Below are 27,244 nucleotides of genomic sequence, written 5' to 3'. Positions count from 1 at the left end.
AGAAGTCTTAGATACAGCACCTTATAGTGCAAGGTCAAGTTTTAGGGACTCATTGGACCATAATCCCCAGAATTCAGAACTGTCCAAGTCCCATGGCTTGGTAAAAGAATTGTTGGAACCTAACGGCAAAGCCCAGAACGAAGGTTTGCAGCGGTGCTAACTCCAGCTTTGCAGCTTCAGTGAACCGCACAAAATGAAAGATCCTGGGCAAGACTTACGATTGAAAGACCAAGCCCAAGGTGAAATGTTCTGATATCCTGTGGAAGACTCCACCCTCATTCCTCCCTCCCGATAAAAGTATACTGTGGGCCATGTTCATTCAATTGCATATATAAAGCACTCATACAGCACACTTCCAATATGATGTCTGTCACAGCAGAACTGCAAACCAAAGACTTCAAAAAAAGAGCTTTCTCTACAAACTACTTATCCTGAGGTGGCCCTGATTTAGAGAGTAATGCAGAAGGACACATCTGAACTTATCACTGTTTTTCCCCAAATTATAAGAATACAAAGTTCTGGAAGAATCTCACGTAATAGTTAGAGATGTAAATGAATAGAAAATGGGGCTAATTCACTATAATAAGATGAGATACAGGGCTAAGCGTTTAGGAATGGGTCACACAGTTCCAAGCAAAATCCCCTCTTCTAGCTTTGGTTTTAGCACCAATTAAACAGAAGAACAAAAGACAAACACAAAAACAACAACTCCTCTCCCCTTTCTCTAAGGCACAGAATTAGAGGCCAGAAAAAAAGCTGAGACTCGGGAGGCCCGGAACCTGACCTTGGTCTGGTCTCTGCTGTTCTATGTCACCTGTGTGGGCCCCAAGATGGCACCTTGGTGTCTGTGTCTAAAGTAGCAGAACCACCAGGATCGAGGAGGTTTTTATAACATGAATTAGACATTCACACACATACTCAATTCCACTTATATTCAGCATATGACTCACTCGTACAGAAAATGTTTTTCTGACGACAAATCCCAACCTAAAGTGTGGCTCCTTAGCTCAAAAATGGTTGCCTCTCCGTGGAAGAGGAATCACCTCATGCTTTTCTAAGTGACATAAAAGTATTGTTGCAGAGTTGAATAAGCCCATGCCCATTTTAAATGTGTTTTACAAAAATTTGGTAAAATTGCCAAATGACATCCAAATTAATTTAAAATTTAATGCAATTATAATAATCCTACAAGGAACTTTAATTTGTATATTTCAACAAATCCTATGTTTATCTGTTTTGAAAAACAGTAACTATGAAAGAGCCATAAATTTTTTTTTTTTTAATTTTTTTAAGTAGTAAGGGGGGCACTTAGCAGATCCCAAAATGATGATAAATTTACACCAATGAAATCAGTGTTGTACTAGCATAGAAAGAGACAAATATTTAGAGCAAAACAGAGCCAAGACACAGACCTGGTTATAAATGAGAATTAATACTTAATAAAGGTGGCAAATAAATGCATGGAAAAATACACTGACCATTTGGAGACTAAATTTAGAGCACTTCCTTATGTTAAACACCAAAGTAAATCTAAGTAGATTAAAGAGTTGTTCATAAAAGCAAAATTATAAAAGTGCTAGTAGAAATATTAGGAAGGTTACATAGTTTGCATAATCCTTTCAACCTCAAAGCCTGACTAGGAGCTCACAAGATAAATTTGCCACATAATGAAAAACTTCTGTAGCACATACAAAAAAGGCAAATGACAAATTAAGAAAAATATTTGCAATCCTTTAGGTATGTTCATATCCTCAATAGCTAATAAGTTTTCATAAGTTAATTAGAAAAATATCCTGATAGAACCATGGACAAAGGAGACAAAAAAAGTCAGGAAAAAAAAAAAAAAAAAGAAATGGAAATGTCCAAGAGACCCATACAGAAACACTCAAACTGATTAGTAATAAAATGTTAATTAAAACAGTAACAAGATGTTATTTTCCACTTACTAAATGGATAAAGATTAAGAAAAAATTAACAGGGCAGGGAAACATACTCTTTCTTTTCTGAGGGGAGAATTAACCTCTCTGGAGGGACTTTGGCAATATATATCACAGTATTTTACAATATGCATATCCTTTGACCCACTAATTTAATCTCTAGAAATTAATTCCAAGGAGATAATCATGAATGTGCCAAAAATAATAGATCCAAGGGCATTTTTATAATAATGAAAAATTGGAAAATAACTTAAGTGACCCACAATAGGGTAAATTATATTACGCCTGTGCAATGGAATGCCATGCAAACATTAAAACTTTGTAATATTGTAAACTAATATTTAATCACATTGAAATATATGCCCCCTCATATGAAAAGAGCAGATTACATAATAACATACATCAAACCCATCTTTATTTTTAAACATGCACAGAGCAAAAATCTAGAAGGATGCATTATATATCCAAACTTTCAATGATGCTACCTCTGGCTGGTGTGATTATGAATATCCTTAAATTCATTCCTTTTACTTATCCCTATTTTCAAAATTTTCTACAATGAATGTGTAGGAGAAACCGGTAAAAGCCATTACATTTTTCAACAGGGAAAAAATAGAAATAATAAATATATTCCTTAGCAATACACATAATAGTTTTGGGGGGTATTTTTCTGAGACAGGGTCTCACTCTGTCACCCTGGCTAGAGTGCAGTGGCATCACCATAGCTCACTGCAACCTCCACTCCTGGGCTCAAGTGATCCTCCTGCCTCAGCCTCAGGTTGTACGTACCCGTAGCTAGGCCTATAGGTACGTACCACTACAACTGGCTAATTTTTCTATTTTTTTGTAGAGATGGGGTCTCTCTCTTGCTCAGACTGATCTTGAACTCCTGACCTCAAGCGTGATCCTCCTGCCTTGGCCTCTCAGCGTGCTAGGATTACAGGCATGAGCCACCACACTTGCCCAGCTTTTTTGAATAATGATAATTTTTCCCTCTAAGATTTTACTGCCTATAAAAAAAAGCTGTTTGTCAACCCGTCTGATACAAAAAAAGAGACTAATAGATTCTCAAATTCCTGGGAAAAGCTTGATGATTGTGGTCAACTTTGAAAGCAAACGTCACTCCTAATATTTGTTCTCCATTCTTAGGACCCAAGTCTGCAGCACAGAAGGATTTTATAGAGCCTAGCTTCCTAGCTATGGCTTTGGGAATTTCACCACTTCCACCCTGTCCTTCATGGGTCTCATGGCAGAATGTCATTAGTTGTACATCACAGCAGACACTGCAGTTTTCAAAATGCATCTACCCATGCCTGGAAGGCTATACTTTAAAAGTTAACAATGGCTATCTCTGCATAAAAATAGAGTGCGTCATTTTTATTTTCTTTTTACCTATACACACTTTGCAAATTGGCTATCATGTGACTATGAACTATAATAGGATTTTTTTTCTTTTCCAAAAAAGTAGAACCAAAATCATCGAAATGTTAAAAAGAGATTGTTTCGATGAAAGCATGCTTTCTTTTAAAAATTATTTTCATATGTGCTATATTTCCTACAGTAAACATTTAATATTTTATAATAGAAAGTACCTTGCTATTTATTTTTGAAAATATAAAAATATCGAAGCCCAGGGCACTGTCTCAGAATCTGTAAGTGAAGTAGGAGTCCTTGAGGTCGAGTCACCGGTTGGATTCCTGCCTGTGTGGACTCTGTCCAAACTGTGCATTGGCTTGGTGGCTGTTCTGCTTTGGAAGAAGTGGTCCCCGTGGGTGCTGCAGGCTTGTGCAGTAGACCGTCTTTGGGGACGGCAGAGCGCACCATTTTAGGAAAGTTGATCACACATATTTCCAATTGAGAATTTCTCTGGACATCTCTCTATGGACAGAGGCCAAAGGAAAGGCGAGCACATCTGGCCCAGAAATCTATGTGAACATGGGGAGTTAAGGAAAAACCACTTTTCTTCTTACAAGGATTGATTGGCTTACACGGTCCCAGCTGGAACTCACCGGGCACATATCCTCCTTCTGCATTGAGCCATTGCATTTGTTGGCGCTAAGGGGTCTGTCAGCATTTCATTATAACCCCCTATTGTCAGGGGTTTAGAATTCAGCCATAAAAAAATTTTGCACTGAGCTGGAACTTGGCACACACTGCTACCGCCAGGAAGTGAAGTTTGTACGTAAAATGGAAAAAACATCTGTTTGGCCATTTTGGAAGTAGTGCGAGAGCAAAAGCAGTAAAGATGCAGGTTTCTGACACTCTCCATTGGCCATCATGCAAGTCGAACTTGACCGAGAGGCTTGGCTCTCTTTCTTTTGAAATGTCCCTGGCACGTGATGGCTCCGTGGCATGGTCCAGGCATATCAGACACATTGAAAAAATGAAATGAAAAGTCATAGGAATGTGTTTTCAGACACAAGCAGCAGAACTGACACAAGGTTTTCCCCTGGGCTTTTTAAAATATTTTCCGGAGAAGTTAAGACTTTGCTGGTTAGAAATACGGGTCAGGTGCTATTGTAATGAACTCCACTGGGTATTCAGGAGGAGAATTTGACTGTAATGAATGCAGTTTGGAATCCCATTCCCAGTCTGCAGCTCTTTCAGACCCTACCTCCGAAAGCGAAGGTGCGAATGATCACACCAGATACAGCAGGAGCTGGGGGAAGGTCCTCTCCCACCGTTTCCTCTTGTGGTTGGGCAGGGCTTCTTCCCCTTTTCTTCTTTTTCCTATTCTATGTATGCTGTCTTGTTTTAAGTGGTGATTTGAAGATTTGGGGTGTTATTATTTTTCTTGTGGCAGTGGGTTTAGGTGGCCACGAAAGGACAGTGGAAGGAAATTGTCACCTGCTAGAATGGTTCTAGCAGGTAGGTTCCTCCCTACCCAGTGAATTATCTAGTAAGAAACATTAAGCAATTAACACCCAACTGAGCATTTTCATTCATCTTTTCTCTCTCCCCGCCACCCCTTCCTACCACTACACTTCATACCGCATTATTAACCTACCATTTTTGACCTCCAATTATTTCATGTGGTTCAACCTAATACATACATAAATGTGTGATTGAACCATATGAAATTGTCATGTTTTGTAGATCAAAAATAGTCAAATAGAGGAAGTTTCATATGGTTCAGCCTAATAATACATTGTAAATATATTGAATATTTCTATTATCGAATAATTTAAAAACATAGTATTCCAAGTCTGATGACATGTGTTCGAGTCCCGTTTTTACTATTTACTGCCTGTGAATCCCTGAGTAAGTCATTTAATAACTTCACCTCTTGCAAGGGAACATGACAATGGTAATTATCATATCCATGTCACAAGTTTGTTGTGAGGATCTAGCTGGACTCTGGGTGTGAACATGGTTTTTAAATTGTAACATAGAATGCAATTTTTAATTAATCTTATTGTCAACACCATTATGTAACATTATTTATGCAATGGATCTCTTGCCATTGTATCACTGATGGGGTTGTTAAAAATGTCGCCCTTTACCACACCGGGCACCTTCTCCATGGGTAAAGCATGGAAAAGACCTCCCCAAGATCTCAGCAACAGAAGGATCCACGTTTCTGAGCTACTTAAACAAATAACATGTGGACATAAAACCTTATAACACATAGTGTTTCTCTCTTTGCTGTAGCATCTTATAAACTCAGAACCACATTAATGGCCACCTTGATAGATCAAATGGCATTCGTGCTTACTGTTGGATTTATCTAATTTTCCTAAACCTATTTTTTTCTTTTATCTGCTTCTTATTAAATTCTGTTTTATAGAGTCACATTCCCCATTTGACTATGATGATTCCCAAAAACATTTCTTTTGAAACACATCGTAAGGTGAAAACAAGTAAAAAAACAAATCAAGCAATCGTTTGTTTCCCTAGACCACTCTGGTATAATTCATCTGGGCCGCTGACAAGACACAATACAGAACTCATATCTTTATAGTCACAAGGTTGTAGTTGTACTAGAAGAACCTCTACTACCCTTTGCTACTTGGTACTATATCTTTATCACAGTGTATAGCGTTGAGTGCATGAATTGAACCAACAACCCAGAAATAACTCCTGGGCGTGTGTCCCCAGGGAGCCACAGGGCAAAAGGCAGCCTCTGTGCTATGTTGCTCCCTGCGCCGTGGCAGACACGGCTACACGCTGCCCTTGACAAGTCCTTGTTCCTGGCATGTGGGGACCACACTGGGTGAAAGGTACAACAAGACCTAGCATTTTAAGAACACTCCACTCAATCACCCGGATTCTCCATGTCAGCTTGTCCCCTGGCCTGAAGTATTCCCTACGTAGGTTTGAAAAAGACATACTTTCTCAGGCTCCTGGGACCATTGTGTAAGTTCCTGGCATAGCCCCCACAGCAACCCAAATGAGTTTTCCCAACTTCCCAGAGCAGGGACTTTGCTGCTAGACCATAGATTAAGATGAAGAGGTTCTGTCTCAATATATCACACGATTGCACGAAGTCAACTTCCACCTCTCTGGAGGTACTGGAGGGAGGGGAAAGCCAGGTCACCAAGTAAAAAAAGGAGCATGGTGTGATATACAAAATAACTCAAAGGCATCAATTCTGTGCCCAAGTTATTGCGCTGCTGTATTCTAGCTGTGTGATCGTGGGCAAGTCAGTTAACTGTCGTGCACTACAACTTTCTCGCCTATAACATGGAGATGATACTACTGGCCTTGTAAAGTTCTTAGGAAGATTAGATATTATATCTAAAAGTGCCTAATGAAGGTTGCACGTATTGTTAACTGAAATGGAATCTAAATCAGTCACTCCTGTCTACACAAGCTACATAACCCTCTTTCTCTGCAAGAAGAGAATCAATTTCATTCCTTTTCCTTTTTCCCTGCAGTCCTTAAGCAACCACAGGAGCCAAAGTCCAGCTAAGGGAAAAGAACAAAAGGCAGCAAGGACTTCTCACCAGGAAATTAGGCTGCTCCCTGACACGTTAGGAAGATCTAAGAATGCAACTTTCCCCCCAAAAGCTGAATAGTAAACCCTAGAGACAGAGAAGCATGGCAGGGCGGAGGGGGTACTTACTTCCGTAAGGGGAGCCCGTGGGTGAGCCGTTTAGAAATCCCGGTGAGCCTGGCACGCCCAGGTTGGCCATGGGGACGTTGCTGTAGCCGTTCATACTGTTGCTGGAGGTGCTGTAATTGGACTGCTGGGGCGTGGAGCTGGAAGAGTATCCCCGTGGAGAGATGCTGCTTGTGTTGCGGATGTACCCTTGACGACAGAGGAAAAGCCAGGTCAATTGGCTGGAACACGCCGGTGGCTCGCACACATCCACACTGGCCCAGGCTACAGGACAGCACCCGTGGCCCCGGGCAGTGGTGGCAAGTGTGCAATCCGTCTTCAGCCTTTTATGCCTTCCTCTCCTTCCCACCCACACAAGGCCGTGTCCTTGACGTCTCCCCCCTCCTCCTCCTCTTCCAAACCTGCACTCGGCACCGCCAGAATGACCAATGGCAGCGTGCAGTGCCACCTCCCGAATCGTATGTCACAGGACACTGCCGTCCTGTGACATATAATTGGTGTCACTGAGAAAAGCATTCGCCGTCACGTTGAGCTGCACAGATATCATGCACTGTAGCCATTTCTTGAAGATTCACATGCGAAAGGCCTAGATTTTAAATCAACTGGTTTAAATTTGCTAACCTAGTCTTTCCCAAATTTAACATATCATGGCAACTTTGGAGGGGGGACGGTGAAGGGAAATATCGCCAGGGCCACTTGTAGTTTATGGAACACAGTTTTGGAAATGTCAGTTCAAAGTCACTGCCATGCGCTCTATGGAAGTGAGGATCATTTTCATGTAAAAAGTATTGACAAATTCGTCTCAATGTGCTGTTCTTTGACCTAGGACTTTGAGGCATCAGCAATTGTAGGGAGGGGGACACGGTCTGTGACTGGGATGGGAGAAGGAATAATGTCTTCCCCACACTTCTGAAACCCCAGCACAGAGACAGCACCTAATCTATCATGAAATAAATCACTTTAGACAACTGTTTCTAACACTATTTAGGAAACAACCCAAATTTACTGCCAAACAAGAATTTGATATATGGTCCATGGGTTGGTCCCATGTCTACCAAAAAACAAAACAAAAAAATAGTAAAAATATGTTCCACCTACTCTTTTGTATGAACAACTCACCCTGGACAAAAGAATGAGGAATTTTCTTCCAATGGATGAATGAAATTAGAAATAAGACTATACCAAGGTTAGGGACATAATTAGGAACATTTGCTCCTTTTAAAAAATGATTTATGATAGACTTAGACCTTAATGATAAAATCAACCTCAATGAAAAAATTCCTTACATGATATTCTTTATATATATGCAAAAGCACATTTGACTGCATAAGTCTGTTGCTATATATTTGTCTATGAGATAATATAAAATAGAAGACACCAAATAAAACCAAGCCATTCACTCTTGGTTACATGGAAGGGAGATCTGAGTATAATAAATGATAATTGCAATAATCAGCCTCTTTCCATTATTCAGTCTGATCATCACAACAGCAGAAGTATAAATTTTTTCCAATTATTACCTGTAAGCCTAGTTTCCCTAAGCTTAAACCCTTCTCAATTCATAGTAGTCAGTCTTATCCTTAAATATTTCCAGTCAATGAGATTCTACCTGGTACCTAAAAAGCTCAAAATCCAATATGATATCATCTATAATGTTGAAATGATCCAATCATAGATTGTGTTCCCGCTTATCTGGGAACACACTCTGTTTGATGGCGTATGATTCAGGTTCTGACTCCTTCCACTCCTACAGAACCAACCTTGCGTGTGTGTGTATGTGTGTGTGTGTATATATATATATATTTTTTTTTTTTTTTTTTTGAGACAGGGTCTCACTCTGTCACCCGGGCCGGAGTGCAGTAGCATCATCATAGCTCACTGCAGCCTCAAACTCCTGGGCTGAAGCAATCCTTCTGTCTCAGCCTCCCAAGTAGCTGGACTATAGGTGTGAGCCACCACGCCCAGCTAATTTTTCTATTTTTTGTAGAGACAGGGTCTTGCTCTTATTCATGCTGGTCTTAAACTCCTGACCTCAAGCAATCCTCCCACCTCGGACTCCCAGAGTGCTAGGATTTACAGGCGTGAGCCACTGCAACCTGGCCAGAACCAACCTTTTGAATATATAAGATGCATTTCGACTTTGACTCTGAGAAAGGTGGTACCTTGGTTATTTCCTTGTGTTGACTCTGAGATGCTGACCCCGAGCTGGCTGCCGTAGGAGTTGATGCCCATCATGCCCCCATGGGCTGGGGAGCTGGAGAGAGCTGGAATCTGGCTGGGATTCCTGGGGACGCTGTACAGGGCTTCAGCAATGTCTGCGGCTCGCTTCAAAATGATGTCCTACAAAATGGCAGGTAGAGGTGAGCGTTTTATCCAGCCTGAAGGATCAAAGGCAACAGGGTGTAAGATGTGGGCGTCTAACCTGGTTATTGTGTGGTGTGCCGTAGAGGGCCTCCACCAGATCTGCGGCTCTTTTCAACAGCATTTCCTGGAAGAGAAAAGAGAGGGTGGGGGTATAACTAAAGGCAAAATCCAAAAGGGCAAACAAAAGAAAATTACAAATAAAAACCAGGAGTCCACACACCCTCCTTCCCCCAAATATAAATAATTAGCCAAGAGGCTCTATATTCGGTTTGACAGGTAGAATTCAAGCATACACATGTTTTTATAAATATGTATCTACATGAAATCCCCCTCTATAAAATAGCTCCGTAAATGGTTGTGCTGCCAAAGCAAAAAAAACAACCAAATTGAGGGTGAAGTTGGTTCAAATTAATAATGTCATGGAAGTCCTATTAAAAACTACTTTCAGACCATTCTATTAAAAAATCCAGTGCTCTAATTAACCAAATATTCTTAAAATGATTGATGGACCTGCTGTTAGCAGCTTGCCAAGGAGTTGTCCAGAGTACTGAAATTATCTTGGCAATGCCTTCTGCAAAATTTTCTTCTAATAAAGATGAATTCTTTCAATAATATTTCCCCCTGTTCACTTTAACCAGAGAGAATTAGTAATCACTAATCCCTTCCCTCTCATTTTGTCTTTTCCACCTCCTGTTTTTTACAGCCCCTTAAATTGCTATTAACCTACTTTCCAGATATCATCTAATTTAATGGTGGGGCTGGGGATTTTTCCAGGAAAAAAATAAAGGTGTGATGTAGAAGCAACCATGGTACTTAAATTTTACACACAGTACCGAAGAGAGAACATGGCGTTTTTATAATTTGTGTCTGTAGCGTGCAAATATAAATGTAAAAATTAATAGTTTCTCATTAGTTGGATGACAATTAATAAATTGATGTACCTTTTAAAGAAAGCTGACATCATAGGCCAGATTAATAATGTAATTTTCACAAGCAGGTTCATTTAAAACTGATGCATTTTATAAAAATTTCACAGAAATTTCATGTCATAAAGGCATTTTCCCCCTCACTAAATACTATGTACGTAGTAGGCCCTCAGTGAATAATTAATTGATTGTGGATTAATGAGCCCCTGTGATTATGGGTAAATAAAATCATATTTAAATACAAAGGAGTGGGAACTTCCATGTCTAAGCAATTATGCAAATATTTATTTTTATAAAGTTGGCAATGTTTTATCAGCTGAATACGCCTGTAGTATATCTGTTTTATAGGCCCAGGTTTTCAGACTTCCTATTTCCTCAGAGATTAATCATAATATATTTCACAGTTAGTAGGTATTTTATGTGCGTTTTGTATCTAAAACTTAGCCAAATTGCAAGGCCTAATTAATTTTAATGGGACTTAAATGGCTGAATTTGTCTAAGTTTGCTGAAATTCTACAGAAAGGTTTCCACGTGCCAGTTTCCAAAGCATTTTACCTTAGCTAATCTCTCAGGATCTCCAGGGTGCCTGGGGATGACTTTCTGCAGTCTCTGGAAGCCATAGTCTATGGTGGGTTCATTTAATGCTGAAAAATAAAAATCTTCTCCTTCAGTATGTATCCTGGCCATAAAGCAAACCTGCTAATTAAGACTTCCACCAGTAATAGAGAAATTCCAATATTATCTATTATGAATCAATACATAATGAATGCAATCACTTAGGGTTTTTTGCTATTGACATTGATTAATTCACACATAAATTTGGAATTTACAGTAATTTTATGTTTTCCCATTAGAATAACATTTCAACATTTCAGGATTATTACAATTCTCTTATCATTTCTGCCTAAGTGCACACACTCGTAATTCTCTGCTCATTCTCAAATAATAAAAAATATTATATAATCAACCATATCCCAATTTCTTACGAAGATAACAAACTGCCTGTATATTATTTTCTCTTCTCTCCTTCCTCTCCTCTTTCCCGAGTATGTCTTTATCATCTATTAATTCTTCTAAATATTACTTTTCATAATAATGCTCAAATATATACATTTACACACATACAAACCCCCTAGGAGCTTATTCTCATAAAACACTGTTCTTATGCATAATGCTCTTCCACAGTTGTAATTATATTTAGTTACACCTCCATTTCTAATAGGCCCTGCCACTATTCTGCAAGGTCCATGGGAACAGGGCTAAATTGTGTTTCACTGCTCTGTTTTTGGCTAAGACAGGGCCCTGCACACAGTAGGCAATGAACGTCAGTCATCGTAAAATGAGTGAGTGGATGAGAGAATGACATATTCTAACGTTTCTACTATTTCAAAGAGTTGTCAGAGTTGATTCTTTTATTCTTTCTCCTTCTTCCTCCCTTTTTCTTTTTTTTAAAAAAAATTTGTTGTTTAAATTTTATGGTTTCAGATGAATGCATGATCCTTTGAAATGAAATGAAAAATAATCACTTGCATTCCTGTTACGCAGCAATAAACACGGAAGTATGTATTTCCTTTGTAATCTTCCTTTTGCATATATATCTTATAAATATCTTTTGCTTTTATTCTATCAAAACAATACCTTTTCTTTAAAGAAATTATTTAAAAAGTTAAATATAGAAGTAAAAAAAATCACCCATAAATCCCCCACTTAAGAGATGGCCTGGATTAACATTGTTGCTTATGTTCCAGGTTTAAACACACACACACACACGTATTTAAAATTATTCAGAGAAAGACCATTAGCACTGTTGCATAACCTACTTTTTATCCACCTAACAATATGTCATAAACCTTCCCAAGGTTATTAAATATTCTTTTATAACATTATTTAAAATTCCTGCATATTTTTCCATGACATGTTCTATAATTTATTTAAATAGCTTCCTAATGTTAGGCATTTAATGTGATCTTAATTTCTTACTATTATAAAAATCAGAGCAATAATTATCCTTTGCACATAACTTTAATTATTTCAACCAGAAAATTCCAAGAGTTAGAATTACTGGACCAAAATTTATAATTTATATTTAAGGCCTTTTCTGCATTCTGTCAAATCACTCCTCAGGAGAATGTTTAGATTTACGCTCCCTCCAACAATGCATGTGGTCATCTGAACTTACATTTCTTTACTCACTAGTGAGGTTCAAGAATTTGTTCTTGGCCGGGCGCAGTGGCTCACGCCTGTAATCCTAGCACTCTGGGAGGCCAAGGCGGGTGGATCACTCAAGGTCAGGAGTTCGAGACCAGCCTGAGCAAGAGCTGAGACCCCTGTCTCTACTAAAAATAGAAAGAAATTATCTGGCCAACTAAAATATATATAGAAAAAATTAGCCGGACATGGTGGCACATGCCTGTAGTCCCAGCTACTCGGGAGGCTGAGGTGGTAGGATCGCTTAAGCCCAGGAGTTTGAGGTTACGGTGAGCTAGGCTGACGCCATGGCACTCACTTTAGCCTGGGCAACAAAGCAAGACTCTGTCTCAAAAAAAAAAAAAAAGGAATTTGTTCTTATATTTGCTCATCATTTTAATTTCTCCTTTTATCAATGGCTTATTACTGCACTCTGCATTCTTTTCTTTTGGGGATTAGGCTTGTTTTGACTTTCAAAACTACTTTATATATTTTCTTTAACACTCTGTCAACATGTTACGATATCACATCCCAATTTATCCTCAGGTGTTATATACAGAAAGGCCATGCTAAGTCCTATATCTGGTAAGTACACACACACACACACGCACACACACACACACACAAATGTATACACATACATGAGTTCTTAAATTATTTAACTTATCTGGATTTATTTTGTTCCATAACATTATATATTTAAATTTGCCACAACTTTATATTACAATTTTTTAAATGGTTTGTAGACATTCTATTCTGTTGTACTGATTTATGTTTCTATTCTGGGTGAGAATCATACTATTATGGTTGTAATACATGTTTTAATATTTGATAGTATAAGTGTCCTTCCACAAATATACAACCTTTTTAAACTACATTTTCTCAACTATTCTTATGCATTTATTCTTCCAGATTAACCTTAGAGAAACTTCAAAAAATACTACAGTTGCATTAAACTTATAACTAGAGAGAAAGCGGACAGCTTCGCAATCCCAATACCCCACCTTCTTTAAATCCTCTAGTAAAGTGCATGTTTCTCATCATATAGGTGCTAAATTTGTTTTTCATTTTTATTTTTGCTATGTATTTCATTTTTTGTTTTTTATTATGAACATAATTACTCCGTCATATTTTCAAAGAGTCTTATTAGCGTCTAGAAACAGTTCTGCTTTTTACATATCCGTGCAGGCAGGACGCGCGAGGGTGGCGTGTGGTCTCCTATGGTATAGTCATTAAGAGAGTCAGCTTTAGAGTCAGCTACATGGAGCTGGGGTCAAATTCCAGCTCCACAATTTCTGTGAGCTGTTTAAAATCCATCTCATGGGTTGGCTGTCAAAATTAAATAAAACCGTTTATATAATGCCTCCAGCACAGAGCTTGCCATAGAAAATATCTTAACCAAAGGTAGTTCTTAGTTTGTAACCAAACCCCTGACAGATGTCATTGTGTTTTTCTATCCATTCTCTTAGGCTTATGTATTCATATAACATACACGTAATGATCATTTTATCTCCTTTTGCTAGATATGTTCATCCCATCTAGTTTTCTTAAGCCCATTCTTGTGTTGGTTAAAACTTGCCAAACAATGCCCCTGGGAACAACACTAACATTTCACTGTCAAATGTGGCGTTGATGATTTGAAATAGTATTATTTATCATGCTTCATGAAGGGGTTTCATCAGGACTTGTTGGAATTTTAGAAAATTATAATCACATAAATTTCCTTTTTTGACCAGTTTATACTGTATTTCATAATATACTTTCTAATGTTTCACAATTAAACATTCACAGATGTGGCATATAATTTTCTTGCTATATTCATGAATTCAATTTGTTAATATTTTCTTAAGACTACTGGTGTGAGGATTAAATTAAGTTACTAAGAATAGTGTCTGGCACATGGTGACCATTCAAGTGTCAGTTGTTATTGTTGATAGGGATTTATGTGCTCATATTAATAACTAGGAATGTGCATAGCTCTGTCCAACTTATGATTGGTTTTTATATTATACTAGCTTTGAAAAATAAATTTAGAAATTTTTTATATTTTATCCTATATGGTCTATAAAATTTATATAGTCTGGGTAGTATCTTTTGGCTAAAAGTTTGAAAGAACTCTGCTCAAATTGCTCTTGTTGAGGTCACCAATAACAATTTAACCAAACCAAAAGGAACTTTTTCATCCTTTTCTTAGCCCCAAATTAGCATTCGACACTGCTCAGGTTCTCAACTTCTGGAATTACTCCTACCTACCCCACTGGCTTTCCCGAACTCACGCTGCCCAGCTTCCCTCCTACCTTCCTGACCACGCCATCTCAGCCTATGTAAAGGATTGTTCTTTCTCTGCCCACATTGTAAAAGTTAATGCTCCTCAAGGTTGTTGCCAAGGCAGTCTTCTGCTCTGCTACACGTTCTCCTGGGCAACTTCATCAATGCCCCGCGATTTCCATGTCAAACTACATGCGGATCATCACTTATCTTTAGTCCGGATAGCTTGCCCTAGATTCAACCTTATATATCCAGCTGTTGGCTGGAAAATTCCATGCGGATGTCCCATAGATTCTTCCCACCCAAGCTACCCAAGCGCATGAGATTCTCAGTGAATAGCACCATCATCCATCTGACTGCCAATCAGAAACCTGGATTCATTATCTCCCAATATGATCTGCATTTTTCTAGGAAAATCATCCAGTTCAAGATTTTAAATGTTTTAGCACATACTCTGTATAGTATGTGTTTGAAATTTCTAATCTTCTATCTACAGTTGTACTCCTCCTCCCCTTTTGTTGTAATTTTCTGAATAGTCGTACTTCTAATTTTGACTTCCTTTAGTTCTAAGTAGAATACCCTAAAGTTTCGAGACAGTTGAGTATTAAGTTGTTACTTTCTCATTCTAGTCAACTGCACTGGATTCAAAAAGGTTGTCTGTGCGGTACCTGCCTTTTGGAATTTATAGAGTTTTTTGTGAATTAATACATATTAGTCTTGTCTGTATTCTGTGGGTAATGCTTTAATGTTTTATTTAAGATACTTTTTGATCACATTATTTAACATTCATTTTTGCTACTATAAATTTGTTTTTCCATGTTCTCCTTGTATTTCTAATAGTTTTTAAATATATATATCTTTTTATCCAATAATTTGGAAGACATACAACTTATTATAATTTTAAGAAGTACCTTCAGATTTCTCTAAAAATATTTTTTCTAATTATTTGAATCTGTCGTGTTCCTCCAGATAAAAGGAATTTTGCTTGCCTTCAATTTTCCCACCTCATTCTCTCCACTCTCACCTATTTGTTGACAGTTTATCATCCTGAGCTGATAGTACTATTAGATTTTTTTCTCTGTATTTTTAGCAACTAATTTTTGTATTTACATTAAGTATTATCACCATATCAACAATAATTTCTTAGACACGCTATATTGAACGGCTTTCTCTGCTGACCACCAATCCCATGACACCCCAGCTTTCCTCTTGTTGTAATTCTACACTGGTTAAATTCTCTAGCAGTCAGGTGACATCAGTAAGAGTAAGAGTCGAATTCTGTCCGGGCTCTTGAAATAAGAGAGTATCGTCTTTCTCATACAGAAATGACAACTGCTGTGGATACGGAATTGGTAAGCGCACACACGCTCTTTTCCGTTCAAGATCAAGTTTCCGCTTATGCCACTTCTCACCCATCGAGGTGGGGACAGGGGAACCTCCGGGTTCTTTTCTGAGTCTCCTCTGTCACATCCTAACCATGCTGCTCCTTCCCGGGGGGGGAGAATGACGAGGCCAGCGGGAGTCCACACGTCCTCCAGGACAGCCCTGTCTGCTCGCACCAGCACCGTGGCGCAAAATATCCCCATATGGATGACACCAGCCTAGTTTCAAGCAGTAACACCAGATTTCCCTTTTTTCCTTATTTTTATGTTTTCATGACAATATCCTCCGATATATTCTGGGGGTGAAGGGGGACAGATTAAACACTTGCACTTACATTACCATCTCACCCAGAAACACATGTAAGAATAGCTGTATATAGAATTGGAATCATTCTGTAAACTCTTTTCCCCACTTAGTGTTATAATGCCAGCAATTCTGGAAGCCTTTTGCTTTAGTAACAGGATTTTTAGTGGCTATAACATGTAACAATGAAAACTGCTATAACCACTGTTAGAATTTGCTGAAGACTTACTATGTTAAGGGCACTTGGCTAAGCCTTTTACATACATTAGCTCATTTAATTCTGATTACCACCCTATGATGTAGGTTTTATCCGATTTTCAATGCAGTTTCAGATGGCAAAAGGTGGGATCTGTGCCTGCTTCTCTAACTCCAAAGCCTGCGCTCTTAACTTTTACCTGCTGCGGAACCGGAGCTGCTGTTCCTCCCACCCTGTCTGTGTTCCCTCCCTACGTCCAAGCAAACAGCAGCAGACACCGTCCAAGCAAACAGCAGCAGACACCGAGGGTGAAGCCCTGCCTGGGCCGCCTGATTTCTCAGTCGCTGAGAGCTGAAGGCCCCACGTGGTATCAACCAGCAAACACAAACAGCTGCTGGGTGCTGCAGGGCAAATAGACTTGGTGACGGAACTCTCAAAATCCGTCACTGCCTCGTTTTTGTTTTTTAATATGCACTGTGTCATTACCCAAAGTGCGGATTTTCTTAGATGGAGAAAGCTGAACAATTATAGATAAGGATTTGCTCGCAAGAGGCTGAATACAAATTAAAGAAATATCCCATAAGGTGGAAGATCTAACCCCTCCCTGTCTCCATTGTCCTTGTCACTTCCTTTGCATTGGCATGGCCACTCCCCCAGGCAGGCGCTGCATCTCACAGAGCACTGCGGGGTCCACCCAAGGGCCCCTACCATCGATGCTATCCTCATCCTTTAGTCCTTCCTACTGCTCACAGGGCCACTCTCTGAAGCTGGGCTCTCCTCAGCACACAGAGGTGGGATGGAGAGGACAGTTTTTCTTTAGTGCAATTTATCACACATCTGTACCCATTGTTGTCCTGATCAGATTGAAAGCCTCCAGGACACAAGGACACGAGGATCCTGTGTGTTGTATCTGCCCTCCTCTCCACAGCCTTTAATTCGTGACTTAGGCATAGCCGAGTATCCTGACCACACTGGGTGAGCGATTCATGTTTTAAACTGAATAAGTAGATTAGGCACGATCGTCTATTTTTACGTTGGTTGCTTTTTGGCAGGTCCTTGTCAGACTTCGTGGGCATAAACCGTAGAAGGGTCCTGTGTGTATCCAAATGAGAACGAGGATAGTGAAACTGTCATCTGTATGGACAGGGAATAATCACTCTCTCTCTCTTAGACACACACACACTTCATTTAATCAAGTCCACTTGGGAAGTAGAAATCACGAAGTTGAAAGTACCCGGGCTCTGTTTAGCCGACACCAAACCATAAGAGGGACTTCGGCCTTCAACACAAAAACGTCAGGCTTGACAATCTTTCCCCTGATTCCAGGCTGACGTCCCAAATGACCAACTGTTTTTGCATCTTACAGATCCAGCTCCACCTGGAATCCCGGCTTCCACCTTCCCGCTCCACCTCCCCACCTCCCTGGGTGTTTTCTAGCTTTTCAGGCCTGGTGTGAACCAAGCAAACCTCAATTAGCTAATGAGGTGCCCAACACCAGCACCAAGACGGTCTCTAAGGGCCGAGCAGGTCATTACCCGCCATCATCAGTGTAAATTTACGACCTCGCCTACCACATGGAGCGCGGGACGCTGTGAGGTTCTGCCAACCCTTTGGCTGACAGGGACACGCAGAAATGCTGGCAGGGCAAAAACAGAAGTAAATTAAAAATAGGCTTCAATCTATAGGCTCTATTTATCTATGTCTTTCTTTAGTAATATAACATTAAGGTAAAAGGTCATATCCCCACTGAAATATAATTTATATTTACCTTTTATTAAATAATTATGGCATGGCATGAAGTTAAATATTACAGAAGCTAATCAAGAGGGAATTCAATAGAGAAAACTCAGACATGAGAATTTCGTCTTTGCTATACATAGAATGTCTTAATCCTCCACTGGGAGTCATTCGGGTTTGCTTAAGGAGTTTAATAATACACATTTCAACTGCCACAGAATCTAAATCCCATTTGGATCAGCCTTGAAAAACTTTCATCAATACCCTGAGATTTCATAATATTTCTCCTGAGAGCCCGGATCTGATGTGTCATTTCTCACTTTGATTGCGGGTATAATATATGAGGTTACTTACGTATCTTGGACCCAACAAATGGATATAAACTATAAGCAATGTGTGAATGGTTTCTTTTTTTTTTTAAGTAAATAGTATTTAACTAAAAATATCTACTGGGAACCACTCATTTAAAAAAAAAAGCTGGCTGGTGCTCAATATTAATTTTCCCAAAAGGATTGGTGAGACATATAAATTCTATATGATTTTTATTTTCTTTCCTTAAGAGGAGGCATGGAGACTAGATGACACTTACCCCCATCTTAGGCTTTTACTTCTATCCCCCCAAAATATAGAGGACACTGGCTAACACGGACAGGAGGCTCTTTGTTAGAGTTTTGGTCAGACCTCAACCTTGGCATTGCAGGCAGGAGGTCACTTAACAGCGGCACTAACCACAAAGATGGCGACATCAAGACCTGATCGATTTTCTTTGTAGGAATTTGAGAGGAGAAGAATAGGATGATGGGGTGAGGAAGGTCCAAGTGCTCCATGAGGCCACCACCCTGGGGATGTTGGCAGATCCCACCACTGGCCTGGGTTTCAGCTCTGCTTGCCACTGAGTATCCATGTGGCTCCTAGGATTCCCATGGATTCTGCCAGTGGCCTTCAAGAGGCCGACAAAGGTGGAAGTTCTGAGCCCAGCTGTTGGTTTGCGTGCGTGCATTTATCCACAGACAGGGATCTTTTCTTTTATCAGATGTTTGCAGAGCCCATGGTCCACGAAGGGTGACAGCCTACAGAACCAGACGATCCCTACTCTCCTAACCCTAAATCCCAACTTTCTTCAAAAATTAAGGGGACCACTGAAAAGAATCCTGCTCTTTGCGTTCTAAAAACCAAAGTAAACAGAACAAAACAAAACCCTAAAATCTATATGATGTGACTGCCAGATAAACACCAGATCCGAAGACGGACTCTGATACGCCACGGAGGAGAAAACACACATCAGAAATGTCAGCCACGTGGCTTTGGTCAGTGAGTGACTCTCTGTCCACGGGGCAGGAAGGAGGGAAACAGCCTGGCTTTGGGAGGAATTTACATAAACACAGACAAGCTTCTGTCCTCAGGCCACTTTTAGGACTTCTCTTCGCTGACACAGTACACTTTGATCCCACTTGTTAATTCCCACCAGGTCTGCCTTCCATGTGCTGTGATGTAGGTTTCCCTGTCTCTCCCTCCTTCTCCTCCAAGTTTCTTCATCTCACTGATAGTCTCCCTACTGTCCTACCCCTCAGGCCTCCAGTATCCAACGCTACATTAGCATTTTAATGCTGGTAAGTTAAATTTTTTTAAAGCATACGATGGTGTGGTAGAGAGAAAGCTGGCCCTGGCTTGAGATCTGCCTTAGATCCCAACACGGACAAATGATGCCACCTTCATCCAGCCACTTGGCCAGATGGGGCTCTGGTTCATTTCTCTGCAAAGACAAAGGGCTGGGCTAAACGGCCTCCAAGCCCCCTTGTAAGCTCTTGCATTTTGTAATTCTAAGGCTATAATTTATTTGGAGTAGTGCTGTTCTTTTCTGAGGAGTAGGGATGGGTGGAGTTGAAGTCACAGGCTGTGGAATTAAGTTGTCTTCAACCTTGGCTACATCGAAATCTCTCCCCACATCCATTTGTTTCAATGTAGCCAAAGTTCAGTGTTACCAATTTAAAAACAAAAAGGAACAAAGATAATATCGGAACACATTATTAAGAGGCAGTACCTGCCTTTGTGGACACAGGAACAAGAATACGAGGAGAGAACCAACAGTACACAAGCGGAAGATTAGACCGAAGCCTTTGATATTTAATTTTAAATGAAATATTAATTTAATATTTAATTACGCTTTGGTTTCCAGAAAAACTGCGGCAGCAAGACAGATTGTTTGAAGAAGGGAGTAATATTCATGGTTAAGGAGACAACTGTAAAAATTAAAGATAAATTTCAAGGGTAAATCTAAATGCCACAATGGAGCAGTTATGAATATGCTCCTGCTCTCTGTAATTTGTATTTAGAATATTATAGCCCAGAGCAGCAGTCCATTAAGGGGCTGGGACGTCTCTGGGGCTAACAACGGAGACAACATTCCTCACACTCAGCTGAAAGATGTATCCGAATTTCACAAGAGGTGTGGGTGGAGCAACTTCCGTCAAAGTGCAGGCCACCGGGAGGGCTGTTCATGCAACCTGTTTCCAGTTTGAGCAGGCAACGACTGTACTCGGGCCAGTTTTTGATGTCTGAATTGGGTATTTTTAACTAAAAATCAGATTCATTTCTTCAATGGGATTTTTTTTTCCAGGATAATGCTATACGGGGCGATGGGGGGGGCGGGGGGAGGGGAATATGAAGTGGATGAGCTATTAACATTGGGAATCCAGTTCGCCCATCTGCACAGAGCCCCTTTATGAAGGCAGGACCCCGCCACTCGTGCAGAGCCTGGGGGAGGAGGCTGTTTGGGGTGTGATTTGGGGGTTTGTGGAAAAATCTAGCCCCCCACTTTTTCTCCTCCCACCTGCTGCCTGTTCTTGGCCATTTTCCTGTTAATGAACACTTTCTCTGAAATAAGGAACACTAAGACAAAAACCACACATTTGTTCTTGGCTAAAGTAAAAGATAAGAAATATTTGGGGGGAGGTTAGTTAACACGAATTCTTGGGTTTCTCAGCATCATGTCTCCGTTAGCCAGACTGTCTTTGTCAACCTCTAAGATCTGCACACCTTGTAAAGCACCTACACTGCGCACACCTGGGCCAGCTGGGTCTCTTCTCCTTTTGACACCTGCTTCCACGTGACCCCACTCCCCACCTGTCCCCACTCCCCACCTGTACAGTCCTTGTTCTTGGGCGGCCTTGGTCCTTCTCTGCCTCCTGCAAGACTCTAATTTCTAACCTAGACTGAGATATTAAGGACACAACGTGGCAGGTCTTTCAAGAAGAATCTACATTTCCCAGAAGAGAAGACACACAAGTCCACCACTGATCCTGCAGCAGTGACAGAGGAAGCCACTTAGAACTCACCGTAGCTACATGTATCCTCCTGCCAGATGCTCAAACAGTGAATTTTGCTTGCATTTTTATACTTATACACATGAATGCTTTTGCATATGTATATAATTTTATCTTCCCGGTAAGGTAAGTATATCCACATCTTTGAAGTTACAAAAATGGTACCAAAGAATAATTGATTGTCCCAAAAGCTGGGAGGCAAATCCCAACCTCTTCACTCTGTCACTGTCTCTCTTCTACACCGTGACAGCCTCCCAGGGCTGTCGCTCCCCCCCCACCACCCCCGTCCCAACCCCAGTGGCAAGCTCTCCCAGGTTTAATAACAATGTGGAGTTCATATTCCTTTGCTTTCTGTAACTTCACTTATTCACAAAAAGGATAATTTCTATCACTTCTGCGGAATTCAAGGCACTTCACAAGCCCCAAGTCTAGCACATCATGCTGAGATCGTGAGCAATGTTCCCATTTTGCAATCTAGAAAACCGGAGCCCAGGTAAGGCATCTTCTGGGACTCTCTTCATGCTCACCAGCCGTGGCCTGTTTCCTGTGCACCTCCCCAGAGCAGCAGCCACAGAGACGAGGCATCTGCCAAGGAAAACTACCAGGAGAGGCAAAACAGATGGGCTTGGTATCATTCCTTCTAATAATCTGCACAGTGCTGGGAAGTCACACAGGCTAGTGGTTAAGGGCTGAACTCTGAAATAGGACTGAACCTAGCTTGGTGACCTTAGGGAGGTGACTTAATTTCTCTAAGCAGCAGGAATCTCAACTCTACAGTTGAGATGCTCATGGAGCCGTGGTCACGGACAAAGGTGGCAATGCTCAGAGCTCACAAGACAGGGTCTGGCTCTATGTGCTCAGATGACGACTGAGGTGATTACTGAATTGCTGTCATTTTTCTGACTAGTTTTGCCTTATGATAGAAGTTATAGGAGACTTCTTAAACTGCAATTAAGAACCACAGCAACAACAGTGAGAAGCTCTGTTCCTCAATGCTTGTACCCGCATGCATCATGCTTTGCCCTGAGGGCTGTGGCTGGGGCACATTTAGACAACAGCAATTCCACTCCCAAATGCCACGCTCTGACACCCTCTCCCTGCACACTCACCGCTGCCTGAAGTCAAGAAAGCCAAGAAGTACCTGCAGAACCCATCACTGTCGTCCATCGGGTGCCCCTACCGGGATCATTTTCCTGCACTGCCAGTTCTCTGTGGAAAAGTCTGCGAGGAGAGCAGAGGAAAGATCTCCTCTCCTCTCAGCCTCACCCGGCATGCCGCCTCTAGGTCTCCGGCCAGACAGAGGCAGCTGGACTTTTCCTGCTGAGCTCTGCTCTCACGTGGCTCTCCCAACTCCGCAGCATCAAGCTGCACATTAGCAACCCGTGGTGGGGAGAAAATAGACCTGAAAAGTCACATGTGCAAAGAAAACATGTTGTTTTCAGAGCCCTGGTGTTGTCTGTGCTGTCCTTGGCAGCAGCAACCACGGGGAGCCGATTATTGCATGCTGGTTAATTACACCAGGTGCCACCAATAGGCTTGGGTTCCTCGTGGTGAGCATGCCTCCTTGAATACAGAAACTACCAACAGTTGGACTCTGGACCACAGGGTGTGTATGGTGGGTCAGGGCTGAAGGAGAAGAGGTTCTCCAGAGGCTCCCTTCCTGCCTCTTGTTTTTTGAGTCTCCTTCTAGAAGGTTCTACCTAAGAATGAATGCTAGACTTGTATTCATGGCGAAATGACCCAGTGTTGGCTAAGAACCCTGCCACATAGAGAATCTCTGCAACAGCCTCGTGAGCAGAACTCAGGTCTCCCAAACTCATTTCTCTGTTTAAAATACAGACTCCCAGACGCCCTCAGAAGAGCAGGATCCGGTGTGCGGGGCACGGCGCCAAGCATGTTTCTCATGATCAGCCAAATTAGGGAAACGTCTATGGGCAACAGTATAATTAGCACCAGCGCTTTACACATGGAGAAATGAGGCTCAGAGAGGCCAGGCGGCTTGACAAAAAGACAGACAAGCAATGGATGACATGGCCAGACCCGAAAGCAGTCCCCTCTCAGACCCCGTCCTGTCCACAGAGCTCACTCTGCCCCACTAAAGCTCTTTAGGGGTCAAGTTTTCCTTTTGCTCTGGAATCAGGATGATTTTTTCCACCTTGGCCTTGGAGCCGAGTACTTTGCTGAGGCCTGCAGGGGCCGTGGGGCACCGTCCCGCAGAGGCGCCCCAAGGTGTAGCTCCTGTTTCAATTCCAGCCCTCCGGAGGCTGGGCCGGCTGGAAAGACAAGGGCCCTTTGTCCACCTGCCCCCCAGGGAAGAGGCCACGGCCACCCGGGAGAGCAGGTGGAGGGAGGGCTCAGCTCCAAGCAGAGCAGTCCCCCCTTCAGTCACCTGCGAAGCCACTGCCTTTTCAGCCACCGGACTGAGACTGAATCAGCTCTTCACGTCAGAGGCTGCCTATTCGGTGGGAAAGACAAGAGACCACCAGCCCATTTCCTGCGGGCTCTGGAACCCTCCGTGGATGACATCAGCTTCCTGTCTCCACCAACCCAAGCTGCACTTGGCCCAGTGACCTCAGGGTGGAAGTGTTTCTAGAGAGCGACCAGCCTCCTGCGGCAGCCTACATGTCGTATTTCTGGTTTCTTCTCTATTTATGAAAGAACAAACTACTGGGTCCCTGTCCTCCTCACTCCTAACCGCCTCCCACGGTCCATCCTTCTCAGAGGCAGTGCCCTGGAAGCAGCTTCACTGCCTACCTGCCTCGAAATACTGTCTTTATACCTAAAACAGTCAAGTTTACTAGTGTGTGCTGTTTCAGTATTTAAATACACAAGGCGCTATTCTGTATCTTATTTTATTATTTTAATTTTTTATTAAAATTAATTTTATTAGAAAAGAACTAAGCAACATAAAAAAATTTAATTAATACCAACAGCCAGAAACCATCATTGTTACCACTTTGGTAAGCAGGCTTCCATCCCTTGCTTGGGTTTTTTGTACAACTACTCATTTTTCGTATATATGTAAAATTGGATCATACTAAGCATACTGTTTTTAAGCTTTTGTTGAGCCTGAATCATAGATGTCCATCATGTAATTAACCATCCATCCATAGGATTATTTTTAATGTCTAAAAAGTATAAAGATGCGCCAGGCACAGTGGCTCATGCCTGTAATCCCAACACTTTGGGAGACAGAGGCAGGCGGGTCACTTGAGGCCAGGAGTTCAAGACCAACCTGGGCAACCTAAGTGAGACCCTGTCTCTCCCCAAAATTTAAATAATTAGCTGGGTGTAGTGGCGCACACCTGTAGTGCTAGCTAGCTACTCGGGAGGCTGAGATGGAAGGATGGCTTGAGCCCAGGAGTTTGAGGGTGCAGTGAACTATGATTGCACCACTGCACTCCAGCCTGGGCAACAGAGCAAGACCCTGTCTCAAAAAAAAAAGTTGGGGGGATAGAGATGTCCTATTAGTTATTTATGAATCCCTTCATGGACAGTAAAGACATTTTCAATTTTTCACTACTGTAAACAGTGCTCCTTCAGGCAAACTCAATTATTTCCTAAGTATACATTCCTAAAAGTTGAATTGCTGGGTCAAAGGGTACCTACATTTTTACAGCCAGCACCATGCAAGTGCTCCCCTATAACCATTTACATCCCCCCCATAGTGCGTTAGAAAGTCCCTACTATCTTCTAATTTTGCTAACCTGTGTATTTTCAATTGTTTAAAAAAAAATCTTTGCCAACTTGATAGGGAAAAACGTGATCCTCTTGCTGCCTTAATCTGCATTTATCTGGTTACTAATGTGGTTGAAATTTTTCTATGTTTATTGCTTAATTGTATTCCTTCCTGAATTAACTCTATTTGGGCATTTGTCTTTTCCCCTTTAGTTTATAAGATATCTAATGTCCACCTCTTTATCCACAATGTAAAACATAGTGGTTGACAAAGAATAGGCATAAATTTTTGCTGAACAATTGAATGAATCTTTTCCTAGGTGGGATAATATGACATATAGAGCTAATATGTTCCCGGTTTGTCTTTTTCCTTTTGATTCCCGGCACCCTGACATGCAAACATTTTCTTTTTATGGAATCACATCTTCTCGCTTGCTGATATCTGTCTTTAGCGGCAATGTTAGTAAGGCTCGAGATTATAGTTATTTTTTAGATCTATAATCTTTGAAGCTTTCTACATTTTTGATTAAAAATATTTAATTTGAATGTATTTTAGTTTGTGATGTGAAATTATAAATCTGACTTTTTCTTCTAATGCTTAACTAGTTGGCCTAACACATTTGTTAATCATTCCATCTTGTCTACATCGATCTGACTCCTCCCCTACACTAATACTTAAGTATTTAGATGCATAATGTGTGCAAAATCAGTGTAATTTTTTTAATTTTCTCTTCTGTTGCACGACATTTCTATATGTTCCTACAAAGCCTCGTATTCTTTTAATTACTGAAACTTAAAGTAGGTTTTAATGTCTGGTAGGGCAAGGCCCTCTCTATTTTTCAAAATCCTGTTTTAGCACCTTTCCTTCCTGGGTGAACTTTTGTAAAGTTTCCCCAAACATTTTGTTGGTATTTTGATTGGCACTGTGTTAAATTTATTCACTAATTGACATCTTTACAATATTAAATCTTCCCACCTCTCCGCCAGCTGGAAGTATTTTGTCCTTCCTCTGAACTCCCTTAGCACATTATACCTTTAAAAAAAAAAAAATCACTTTCTAAACTATACCCACCCATTTTTCAACTCTGAAACCTGAGAGTTGTCCCCTTCCCTCCCCTCCCCAACCTTCACCCCATCCAATCAATCATCAAGTCCCGTCCGTGCTACCTCCTAAATTTTACCCACTGCAGCCTGTCCCCACCATGGGCACTCTGCTCCCAGCTACCATCATTCTGGCCTGGGCCACCACGCTGGCCTCCAGCTGACCTCCTTGCACCTACCCTGGCCTCCAAGTCATTTGGGGACAGTCCATGCTCCTGGTTCCTGCTGCCCCGACCACTCCTCAGTCTCCTTCACAGCTCTTCCTCACCATCCTGAACCCTACATGCTGGTATTCTCAGGGCGCCATATTTAGGCTTCTTCCACCCCGTACCTACACCTACTTCCATGGCGACTTCATCCAGCCCCATGGCTCTGAGTCCTGTCTAGAAGCTAGACTGCTTCTCTGCCTGACACCCTCCTCTCTTCTCACCCAAACCTACCTACCTCATCTCCCATCATGCTCTTCCCCAACTCCACTCCAGCCATGCCGCATCCTCACTCTTCCTAGCCACACCAGGCTCGGGACAGAGAGGGAAGGATGGAAGGGGGACAGATTCCCATGGCTGGTCCCTTCCTGGGATTCCAATCTCTGTTTGATGTCCCTTCCTGGGATTCCAATCTCTGATGTCCTTTCTACAGAGAGGCTTTCCTGACGGCCCTACCTAAGGCCCTCCCTCACTCTCTTCCTTACTGCTCACTACCTGAAATTACATCCTTTATTTTCGTAATTGTCTGTCTCCCTTCTATAATGTAAGCTTTATGAAGATGGGAGACTTTCC

At 41.3% G+C, this 27,244-nt stretch overlaps 1 protein-coding gene across 8 annotated transcripts in view; it reads right to left on the bottom strand.

The window, feature by feature from the left end:
• Window positions 1–27,244, bottom strand: part of EBF2 (EBF transcription factor 2) — a 182,765-nt gene that overhangs the window by 8,250 nt on the left and 147,271 nt on the right. For 3 of the 8 annotated variants that reach the window (XM_069485116.1, XM_069485119.1, XM_069485120.1), the window contains exons 11-15: window positions 10,845–10,933; window positions 9,422–9,487; window positions 9,162–9,339; window positions 8,094–8,096; window positions 7,003–7,188 (exon numbers count right to left, since the gene is read on the bottom strand). In XM_069485116.1, the coding sequence (XP_069341217.1) occupies window positions 7,003–7,188; window positions 8,094–8,096; window positions 9,162–9,339; window positions 9,422–9,487; window positions 10,845–10,933 (522 nt within the window). The remainder of the gene's footprint in view (window positions 1–7,002; window positions 7,189–8,093; window positions 8,097–9,161; window positions 9,340–9,421; window positions 9,488–10,844; window positions 10,934–27,244) is intronic. The other 5 variants (XM_069485118.1, XM_069485117.1, XM_069485121.1 and 2 more) reach the window with 2 other exon arrangements.

Source organism: Eulemur rufifrons, chromosome 12, assembly GCF_041146395.1.
Source record: "Eulemur rufifrons isolate Redbay chromosome 12, OSU_ERuf_1, whole genome shotgun sequence".
Lineage (NCBI taxonomy): Eukaryota > Metazoa > Chordata > Mammalia > Primates > Lemuridae > Eulemur > Eulemur rufifrons.
Note: the sequence above shows the minus strand (reverse complement) of the source record. Positions and strands in the feature narration are given on the sequence as shown.